This window comes from Oryx dammah, unplaced genomic scaffold, assembly GCF_014754425.2.
Source record: "Oryx dammah isolate SB20612 unplaced genomic scaffold, SCBI_Odam_1.1 HiC_scaffold_1, whole genome shotgun sequence".
Taxonomy (NCBI): domain Eukaryota; kingdom Metazoa; phylum Chordata; class Mammalia; order Artiodactyla; family Bovidae; genus Oryx; species Oryx dammah.
Window position 1 is genome coordinate 60,055,400 of NW_024070185.1, and position 11,561 is coordinate 60,066,960.

The 11,561-nt window shown below is 54.3% G+C and overlaps 1 protein-coding gene across 1 annotated transcript in view; it reads right to left on the reverse strand.

Moving 5' to 3' along the window:
- PAX5 (paired box 5) overlaps positions 1-10,467 on the reverse strand; it is a 180,396-nt gene extending 169,929 nt beyond the window's left edge. The window contains exon 1 of the mRNA XM_040267670.1: positions 10,168-10,467. Within this exon, the coding sequence (XP_040123604.1) occupies positions 10,168-10,213 (46 nt within the window). The 5' untranslated portion in view covers positions 10,214-10,467. The remainder of the gene's footprint in view (positions 1-10,167) is intronic.
- Positions 10,468-11,561: the final 1,094 nt, after the last annotated feature.

Here is an 11,561-nt window from a genome sequence, read left to right on the forward strand (position 1 = left end):
CTGACTCAATGGTAGATTGAACTCCAGGATCCACAGGGTCATTGAAATTCCTCCTATTAATATCAGAGAGGATAATTAAGGGGACACACAAACATGCAAACAGGAACACAGGGAAGGGCAGAAATGAAATCTTACTGGACTCTCGAACTGATAGGTGCTGGCAGTAGGGCCATGGATTCAGACATAGTTAAATTAGACAGACAGTGCCTTGCACTTATATGTAGCCATCCAGGTGGCCACTGCCTACTCTCTGGAATCTGAGTCCCTCTCTTCCCCTTTCGTGAATCCTCAAAAGACTGCCTCCAGCACTGTCCCTGGGAATTTCCTGTCAGTCCTTTTGTCTCTCTGACCTCAGTATCGTTCTCTGTAAAATGGATGTAGCTGAAAGTTTAGAAGACAGTTGGTTAGGAGACTGGCTATAAAAGTGCTTTGTAACTGGTAACCATAGCTGGGGGTGGGGACAAAAAAACTCAGAAGCCCACACCCTGGCAGTGCCTGCCCCTCCCCCTATACCAGCTATCCACAGAAGCCACCCAGCTTCAGTGGGCGAGAGGGGAAAGGAGTTGGGGTGGTAAGAAATTGACCAGAGTCAGGAAGAAAGACAAGTAGGTCTGAGCCCCTACAAACCAGGCAATCTCTCAGGATCTACTACGCACCCTCCCCCACTCAAGCTAAAAAAAAAGGGGGGCTCCAAAGTGGAGCCTATATTATGGAAACAAATAGCTTTGGATATCAGGACCAAGGGCACTTCCAGAGAAGACAGCTCTGGAAGCTAGGTGGGCTGGGGCCCAGTCCCCACCGTGCTGCAGGGAAAATTGGAAATGGGAGGAGGGAGCACTTAGGAAGGAATGGGCAGATGAGAGCCCTGAGGAGGAGGGATAGAGAGGGGCATTAGCGGTTGGCTAACCCACACCTGGAAGAGGCTTCCTTCTTCACCCCCATGCATGGCCTTGAGACCACCAGGTCTTGATGCTATCTGTCCGAGCGCCTGGGCACAACCTCTGGGCAGCCAAGCTCTGTGCAGAAGGGGAGAGTGGATTCCCACAGGCAAGGATAGAAGCGCAAGAGCAGCCCTCCCCATTTTATCCTCAAATCGCTCCTTGACTGAGCTAAGGGCATGGTCACCTCTCAGAGTATTGACAGAAACTCCTTTGCTTTTCTGGCTCAGTCTGCAAGATCAGAGCTTCCCCAGAGCCCGGCTAAGTCTGTACAGGAGACGGCTGCTGGGGGCGCTGGGGTCACCATGGACTGGAAACCGTTTTGGCATAGGCCCCAAACGGTGAGGAGTCATTTAGGCTGGGATCCGAGCTAGCGGCTTCTCTTCGAAAATCTCCCCAGGGCTTTGCTGAATGACCTCGGACTCGGGAAACTGGACACAAAGAGAAACTCACTTGCCCGCAGCCAGTCCCCACAGCCTAGATCAGCATTTCGCTGCCTACCAGGCCATTCGGCCTCCGAGGCAGGAACGGACATCTTCACCCGGGGAAGCTCGCCTTCTCTCCAGCCGGGTCTCGGCTGCCTTTGTTAAATAGGGGACCTAAGGCTAGGTAAGCAGGATCCTGCGCTGTCTGAAGGCTCCCGGCGCGGAAGCAACTCTCTGACCTGCGGCCCGTGGGGGCCGGAGCTGGGCACCTGGCTGAATGCTGCTGAAGCCTGGCGCCTTGCTCCCAGCTCCGCAGCAGCTCTGAAGGAAAATACGATTCGTTCCACTTGGAATTTCTTCGAAATCTCCGAATCTAATCCGGCTTTAACTCACCGTGAGAGGAGCGCTCATCTCACAGGAGGCTGTGCTAACGGGTGAACTGCAGATCCCAACGGGTCAGGCAGCCGGCTGGCCTCGCCTGCGCCCAAAATGACCCTTCCCCGTCTCCTACACGCGGTGTCTTTCAGAAGACGAGGGCTCCTGAATGGTGACTAATTGGCTTCTTCTTCTATTTTGTTTTGTTTTGTTTTTTGTTTTTAAGGGAGAAGCCATCAGGAGGCAAGCGTCCTGCACAGAAGGACTTGATAGTGTCTTTAAGGGTCTCTGTATGAACTGGAGGGTTCTAAGCAGAAGCTCAGCTCAGGGTCCGCTACTTCGTTGATTTTTCAAATCCCACTCCTCAACTCCAGAATGCCTTTGGAGCTCTGGACCTGGTGTTCTCGCTTAGCTCGCAACCTCTTCCTCCAGACATACAAGCCCAGAGGCCCTGCTGGGGCCCCACTTTCCCTCCAAGCCCCAGTCTTTATCAGCCCTATGGGTGAAAAAGGCGCCATCGGGTTTAGGGTGTGGGGCGCTGAGACTCAGACTGACCTCTCCCTACAACTTCACGCTCTCCAACTGGCCCAGCGAAAGCTCTCTCCAGGTCTGAGTCCCGATTCTCCCGGCACACTGCGATGTTGCTGCTAGAGCCCCGGAGAAGATGCAGCTGGCTGCGTACACTACCGGTTGCTGGAGGCGGGATTCCCGGTGCCAGGTGCTCCTGGCCGGGTCGACCAGGCGCTTTGCTCCACATCCCCTGCCTGGGAGCCCTGCACTTTGCGAACTTGACAGCGCGGCCACAGCAGTCCCGGGTCCTCCCGTCCTTAGTACCTGCCCGCGGTCTGGAACCACCAACCCCATCCCGGCGGGAGAGTGAGAGAAGCGAGCTCGCCGCCTACTTACTATGCATGGATGCAAACGGGTCGTGCTTACAGTGTATTTCCATCGGGGCGCTCCAGACTGCAGGCCGGCCCACGCTGCCGCCTCCCGGCGCCAAGGGGCTGCCCAGCGAGGCTACGGAGCCGCGCCGCCAGGCCGGGAACTGTGCGAGCGGGGTTCAGAAAACACTGCTGGAGCCTCGGGGCCTCTCCCAGAGCCGCTCTGCTGGAGATCGCCGAGAGCTGCGCCTAGAGGCGGGAAACGGCGCTAGTGCAGTCCGGCCCGGAGCTGTGCACCCAACTCCCGGTGGCTTCCCTCCCGGGCTGGCTCAGGCGGCGGCTCCGCACCCGGCCCGGGGTAGCTACGGCTAAGGCACCCGCAGCTTCGGGGGCATAGTTCAGGGGCCCGCCTCCGGGACCGCCTGGAGCCCCCCCGCCCGGCCGCCGGAAGGAGCGGCTCTAAGGAGGCCTGTGGGACACACAGCCCTTGACTTCACTCGGTGGGCAGCGAGGCCCGCGGGCGGCCAGGCTGGTTCCGCGGCTTCGCTGCCTCTGGAGTCTCTCCTCGATCCCTCTGTCTCCACCGGATCCTTTCTCTCTCTGCTGCGTTGAGTTCTGGGCTCAGACGTGCCGCTTCAGCTTCTTTCCTCTCGGCTCTCCGACGTCTCGGACGAAGTTGCAGAGAACTTCCTCTCTTGGCGGCGCTGGGGTCCGGGCGGGTTCTGAGACGCTTACGCCACTGACGTTGGGGCCAAGACTCCGGAGTCCCCGGGAGCCTGCAGCCCTCACACCCTGGGACCCAGGGCTTTCAAAGTTCCCGCGGGACCCGCTGCTCCCTCATCGCCGGGACCACGAATGGGGACAACAGCGACAGTATCCTCCTCGTCGGAGTATTTGTCTCGCACCCACCAACTCTTCGAGCTTCCGCCGCTTTCTCTTGGGGGTGGGGGGGTGGTCTGGTTCAAACGTCTTTCAGTTGCCTCTTCCGGGACGGCCGCCGCGCCTACCCCAGGCGTAGAGCGAGGGACAGAGAAGAGACCGAAAGGTCCCCTAGACCAAAGCCGCCGGGACTGCCGGTGCTGAGATGCAGCCTCTGTCGGCTTTGACTGCCAGCGCTGCTGCCACCACCGCCGCCTTCGGCGCTAGCCCTCCGCCTGCTCGGCGCGCAGAGTGCGCCACCGCGCCGCCCCGGAGCCGCTTTCAGGACCCGCTGCGTGTGGACAGCGCCGCCCGGGGCTCAGCCTCCCTCCGGGCGGGGGCGGGGCGGGGGCTAATCTGCCAATCACGCTTCATCAAACCAATCAGAGCAGTGGCAGCCGGCTCTGACCCGAGACACCACCCTATTGGCTGAGCAACCGGCGGGCTCCGCCTGATTAGCCGATACCTGGGCAATGGGAGAGAATGGAGGGCGGGGCCCAGGCGGCGGCGCCACGTTCATTGACAAACGCGCGGGGAGAAGGCCTAGCGGAGTGCAAATTGGGGGAAGGGGACGGGGATCCACACAGCGCCAGGAGAGTGCCGCAGCAGATCCGGCGGGAGCCTGACCTCCCAGCCGCAGCACTGGGACCCTAAAATGCCCCGACGGATTGAGGGCAGCCTAGGCGAGGATGGTGGGTGGGGAGTGTGGATGGGGAAACAGTCTCCAGAAAACACGCGTGCGTGCGCACACACACACACACACACAAACACACACACACAACGGATGTTGGAGGAAAACAAGGAGCTCAGTAAAGATCCAACTTTCAATCCAAGCACCATCAGACTTGCAATGGAAACGTAGCTTGTGCACATCTGCTCCGTTCTGACCTCAGTTTGCTCGTCTGTAAAATAGGAGAGTTGTCCTACCTAGTTTTTATGGAAGGCTCTCCTCCCAGTGGAAATATTTCATAATTTTATCAAGTGCCAACTAAGCTGCCCCTGCTACCTCTTCGTCCACCCTCCTCCCCTGCTCTAACTGAAGAAGTCTCAATTCTGAGCTAACCATAGACAGAGACATGAGGTTGGGGGAACATCTCACAATCCTTTAAAGTTAGTAACCAGGATGCTCCTTTGTGGGGGGTGGGGGTGTCCATCTGAGGCTTTGGACAAGGTTGTCCAAGCACTGAGCCCCGAGTCCCTCTTTCCAGCCTCAGACAGGAGTTGCCAGATGCTCTGGGGGCTCATGATGCGCCCAGCTGAAGACTTCTGTCTGCACGGGCAAGTTTGCCTCCGCAGTAAGACCTGAATAAACCCTGTCCCGTCCAGTGCTAATGAGAGTCTCTGAAGCGGTTGTGTGGGCGAATAGGCATATTCAGTCTGCACGAGCCATGCAGAGGCGCGCTAAGCGTGTTATTAACGCTGTAGCTTTCAGTTGTCGAGAAAACCCGACTTTTCCTTTCCAGGGGAAGTGCTTGTCGTTTTTAAGACAAAAAATGGGTGGATTTCTAGCAGACTTTTTTTGGTCCAGAAAGGCAAGATTTTTGACCAGCAAGAATCAGTTTCCCAGGAGTGTGAGGCCCTGGGACCACAGGCAGAGGAACTGGACTTTGAAATGGAAGCATGTGATAGCCATTCTTCACCCAGGCGGCAACAGTTCTGTGCGTGCCTATGTTTGCTGGCACCCAGGACAAGAAGAGTAACTGAAGACTCCCCTTGCCCAACAGTTCGTGGGATTTGATCCAAGACCCACTATTTCAAATTCACAAGCGACGATCTTCTAATATTACACATAAATCCACCGAAACCAGGGCTCTGAGATGTCTGCTCTGGATCTGGACTTGTAAGGAAGACAGAGCACCAGTTGACCCTGGGAGGACTCCCAGGACATTCTTTACTTCAGTTACCCTTCTTTCTACCTCTGTCCAATTTCTCACACTCAGAACCAGATCAGCCTTCGGAACCACCTTCTGTTCCTGTCCCAGATCCAGCTGCTCCTGAAGGGTAGATAAGTTTCCAGCAGTGACACCTCCCCAACCCCTCCAGGGCACAGCTGCGGAAAACAGACCCAGGAAATCCTCTGGGGGCCCAGGAGGCTGCTGTAGGCACTGGGGTGGGGCAACATTATCTCGTCTTTGTCTGGAACCCTGCCTGTCCTGATCTTCCACCACACCCTCCTCTCCTAGGAGCTGGAAGATCGAAACTACGCAGAGGAACCAGGATTGAGTTAGGGTTCCCGCGTTCACTCCACCCGGTGGCGCTTGATGGATCAAAAGTGGACGAAGAATTCGACACGGCAGTTCTGCCCTCCCACCGGAGAGGCGGGAGTATGGGAACTCCCTGAGGGGAAGCAGTCAGAGACCTCCACCTCCAGCTCTACTCTAGTTTAGGCCTAGAAACTCAGATTCTAAAGTCTTACAGCTCAAAGGGCCATGAGGCTATGTCTTCTCCATTTTATAGATATGAAACCTGAGGCCAAGACAAGAGGCTACTTGTCCAAGGTCACATAGCATGTCCGGGATAGAGGAAAGGCTGTGAACAAGAAACCTCTTTCTCAGAAGGGTTTCTCCAGAGCCACTCTTGGCATGGGGAGAGTTGTTGTTGTTTTTATTTTGGTGGGGGGGTGGTGGAGGAGGAGGGAACCCAGATAGGATATGTCAATATCACCCAGTTTTCCTTCTGATAACAGTGCAGCTTGGACCGAATCTCCCCCCAAAGCACTGCCAGGGTTGAATAGAACTACATATTAATATATTACTCAAACAGGGATGGGTCAGATTTCCATTTTGCACAGAAGGCTTTTGGGCTTCTGGGCCGTGTTGGGCAACCTAACCTGGGCTGCAACAGCAGCCCACTTTCCACCTTGTGGTGCACAGCAGGGAGGGCATGTACCTCTGGATAGGAGATTATTCACAGCCGCCTGAGTGGGCCAGCCCCCCCCCTCCCCATCTTCTAACACCAAGAGGCACCATCAGATATCCTGGCCACCTAACCCAGCCTTATAGTCCACCAAATGGTGGCCCAGAAAAGTTACTTGACTATCCTGGGATAACAGCAATTCCTTGACCAGACCAGCACTGCTCCTTAGTCCTGCCTCCAAAAGCTTTCCCAGCTCACAAGTCTGGGTCTAGGAGACACAAGTTATCAGGGAGCTGGTCTCCAAGCTGCTGTGCTGAATGCGGTAGGGCGTTGCTGTATGCAACAGCCTTGTGGTTTCATTCCCCAGGCACGACTTAGGGCCAGGCCCTATACTAAGGGAAGGAGGCAGGAGATGGGGAAAGGAAAACATCCAGAAAGAAATTTAATTTGTGTAAATCGAATTGCCTTTGAAAGTTTTGCTATTGAAAGAAAGCCCATTCAGAAAAATGTTTGAGAAGCCACCTTCAGAGGAACATCCACCTCAGTCTCCATACACAAACCTGACTGTACCCGGGACACTCTTCCTCCCCGCCTCGCTTCTGCTTTCTCCTGGGCCTGCCCCTCCCGCACCCAGCTGTGCCTGTGGGTTGGGGTTGCTATAGCATTCACTGAGCCTAAGATTGACTCCTGCAGCCCAAGTCCAGCCCATCTCCCTGTTCCTGCTTTGGGTAAAGCGAGGCCTACAGAGCCCAGATTGGTTGCTCAATTCCAGAAAGCCAGCGATGCCTGAGCAATGCTATCCTAACTTGGTGGGTCCTTCTAATCCTCATTTAAAAAGCATCAAAGAGAGAAAGCAACTGACCCTAAGTTACACAGCAAGTCGGGTCAGAGCCATTTCCTGCATGATTCCTTTCTCCTGGATCAGAGGTCTACTCTGCTTGGCCCAAGTCTGTTTGTAAGAATAGTTGAAGTGGGAGGAAAAGGGGAGAATTTAACCATATTTTTCAAAAACTGTAAAGTGCCTCTATCAGGTTTTGTTATTACCACCACACCTCAAAGACCAAGAACTCTAGGACTACCTTTATTTATCCCAAAGGTGCTTCCTGCTTTTCCTAGGGCTCAGCTTCCTCGTCTGTCTGAAAAGAATCCCTGAGATGAGACCTTTCAAGGTTCTGAAAGATGAAGATCCATGGGTAGAGGGTATTATCCCACTAGGCTCATTCCAGAACTAGGGGAATTGATGCCAAGGTCCATGAATGCAGTGTTCAGCCTACCCTGCTCTCCCTGGCCTTGGGACTCTTTAACCCCCACCTCAGCCAACTTGCCTAATTGTCATTTTTCTCCATGGAGGGTGGGGGGCATGTGGGGCTCTATTGCCTTTTCAAGCAAGAATAAGAGGTTTAAGGGCGGAAGAATTACCTTCCAGTCCTACTCCTTCCATACTTCCTTCTGTGTGACCTCAAATAAGTCCCTGCCCCTTTCTGGACCTCAGTTTTCCCTTTTTTGGTACCACAAGGAAGAGGCTAGACAAGAATATGCCTAAGTGGCTCCTTGTTCAGGTAGGATCTCACCAGATCTTGGACTTAAGCTAGAAGACCAGATATGCCTTCCCCATCATTCAGATGGGGAAAGTGAGGTTGAGTGAAGACATGGAATACAGTTCTGAAGGATGTAAAGGGTCATCAAGGGACCCATAAAAAGCCTTGGAGTTGGGAGGAGGAGACACCCAAGCAAAAATCCCCAAACTAGACTTGGACGCCCTCAACCTGGGCAGTTTCTCAGCTCTCTTTTATTCCCCAGCCGTGCTACGGGCTGGAACAGACAGGCGCAAGTGTAGTGTTACCTGAGATATCATCCTTTCCTAGGCAGGGCCCTCATCCAACAGAAAGGTGAAGAGAGGCGTGGCTCTCCAGATTTTTAAACTGGCCAGGCCTGCGGTTCCCCAGCCCCACCCAGGCCTGTCTTGAAGAGGAAGGAAATGCTTTATTGATTAAACGATTATTCAGGCGATTGAGCTAATCAAAGAGCCCATCGACCGCCATGAATTACAGTCTTTGTAGACAGCTTGTCTAGAGAGGCAGCCAGGCCAGCCACGCAGACCCTCTCGAGCACCCTCTCAGGCTTTTGACCCACTCCCAACACATGCACACCCCCTAGGCCCCAGTGCAGATGCTTCTGGAGTCTCACCTACTAAGGGAGTAGTGAGGAGAGTGGGGGTGGAGCAAAGGGGGTTTCCAGGTTCCATTTCCTGTGCCGTCACCCTGGGGAACCTTCTTCACTTCCCTGCCTCTTAGATTTCTGCCCTCACTTCTCTTCAGTCATGATTTTGGAAACACATATGAGCCTAGGGAATTGTCCTGGGTTTCCAGATACAAGTTCACCCCCCACCTCCCTCCTTTTTGACCCGAACTTAGGGAAGGTGGAGGTAGGTACTTGCAGAAGCACAGGGATACGGGGAATGGAGTTCTGTCAGGACCAGAAGTGTGTTTGGATGGGGGTTTAGCACTTTTGGCCTAATGAGTGAAAGAGGCACCCATACCTGACTTTTACCTCAGGGCAGACAGAAGCTTCCTGCAGCCTGCCACCTCCTCTCCAACATAAACACCCACCGCTACCCACTGCCTGGAACTGTGGGAGGCACACCAGGCTCTGTGCTAGAAAGGCCTGCCTGTGCGTATACAGGTTCAGAGCTGGATGCCCCAGTTAGACACACAGGTCCACCTACTTTCACTCTCTTCCTGGCACCCACAAGATAAAACTTGAGCATGTGCGTGCGTGCGGGCACGCACACACACACACCCCAGTGTCAGAGGCTCATCTAGGTAAGAGTTAAGGCAGACTGGGGATTCCCAAAAAAGTCACAACTAGCTTATAGGTAGGCTGCCTCCTCTCGCCTGCCAGGGTTGTGCCTGCAACAGAAGACCCTTTTGTATAAATGGTAGGCTCAATAGTACCTAAAGAGTGAAGCAGTGTATACCACACATTGAATGGCTGCACACCTCTACTCCTGTTCTTGCAACAGAACGGAACCTGAGCGACTGATGGCAGGCTTAGTACAACAGACCCCACAGGTTCCAGACCTATCTTTGTGTCTAGAAGCAGGCACTTTTGTATACACTGGTATATGCCCAGTGAACAGCAGCTGTCATCCAAAAATGGAGGGGTCAATGTAACCATCTTATTCTCACTTCCAGAATCACTTGAATTGTGACAGATGAACACAGACCTTTAAAGGAGTAGATGTACAGACACTCATCAAAATTTTACACATACATAGTCACGCATAGACATACATTTTGGATACTCAAAAGAACAGTACCCAGAAACAGCAACTTATAAACAAAATACTAACAGATTCATGAATATAAATACACACACACATGCACATAGATTCAACACACACACTTCCTCTACATACATATATATGTACATATACATATATATGTATGTAAAGGGACACACAAATTGTCATTGTCACTCAGGTACATTCTGAGCCCCTATGTAAACACACAGACCCAAACTTTCAGACCCCCAGATAAACATCCACATGAAAATTCAGAAACAGAGAAAAACACACGCAAACTCACAAACACTTGAACTGAATCAGAAGTGTGTGAACAGATTGTTGAAGAGAAACATGCCTCAGACAGACGCGCAGTCAAAATCCTTGCGAAAATGAGGCGCACCCCCTCCCCCAGGGCCGAAGTGTTTGAGGACCAGCGCCCCGCTGGGTCTCTTGAGTTAGCAAGCCTAGAGCGCGTATCGCGGTCCTACCTGTCCTGCCGGTCCGAGGAGTCGGGTAATTTTTCTCTAAATCCATTTTGATTTTTCAGAACTTGATGTAATGGACAGGGAAAAAAAGTTTCCACTTTTTTGTGCTTTTTTTTTTTTTTTTTTTTTGGTGTCAGGGGCCGCTCACAGGTCGGAATAATTCAAGCCTTCCGCTCCCCCGCCGAGCCGGGGTAGCTGATCACTGAGCTGAAACTAAACGTTTTAGGTGGAAAAAAAGCGTCCGAAGGCACCGTGAAATGATTAAGGAACTAAAGAGCTTCTCGCCATGTGAGATCATGTCCTGTTCTCGCCAACATCACAAGATGTCCCCAGACACGCCGCGCCCCCAGCGTGCCGCCCCGCACTGCAGGCCCCGAACTGGGAAAGGGTGTCCGCGCTCTTCGGCCCTGCCTGCTCAGCGGGCCGGACGGGGCGGGCCGGGTCGGGCCGGAGCAGTGCAAGAGGCCGGGAGAGCAGCAGTACAGCCGCCGTGCCGCCCTGGACTTTTATAGGGGGTTGGTGGGGGAGGGAAGGAAGGCTTCAACAGAGCCGGGCGCTAGCCTGCACTCTAACGGCAAGAGACCGACCATAGGCGAGTCGGGAGCCCTGGCCTCGCGGCCGCAACTTCTACAAATCTCTGAGTCTGGGTGTCGTGGCCCTCTGTTCGGTGCGCGAGGCCGGTGACCCCTTTAGGTGCAAACCCCGCCACGTAAGAGGGTTCAGGCCACGTTTTTGTTTTTTAAGAAATTAGCCACTCTCCCAAGCAGGTGCAATTTGGAAGGGCTTTAGAGGCACGCAATGTTGCCAGGCTGAGAGAGGCGTTCCAGTTTCCTCAGAATCACCCCTAGGGCGGCGCCCGCCCCCCAGTTCTCAGCCACTTCATCCCCACCCAATCTGCAGCTGTAATACTATTGCTGAGTCTAGGGCAGAGCCAGAACCCCCCAAACACCCCAGTACACACCCTGTCCCATCCTGGACGGGAGCACAGACGGTAAGCTGTGAAATGTTGGAGATAAAATCCGGGCCTCCTCTTGGGAGAACCGGCGCTGAGCAGAACCAACTCAGGAGGTCCTGAGGGTTGTCGGGAGTTCCGGACACCTTACCCCGGCCCATAAGTGGAATCCCCTCGCCCTCCAGCCCCGAGCCGTTGCGGTGTCCCGGAGCCCCAAGACTTGATTTCAGAGGGCACATCAGCCCGAGAGACCAGGCAGAGGTTTGGCATGTTCAGCCCGCTCTCTTCGGCTCGGGCTCAAGACTTCCCTCCCCTTTCTAGTCCCAAGTCCCGAGTCCAGCTGCTTGGCTTGGCCACTGGAAGCCCGTGGGGCCCCGCTGCGGGGTGGTCGCAGGGGCAAGGTTCTCTGCGGGCGGGGGAGAGATCCGCAGGAGGACTCTTGGCC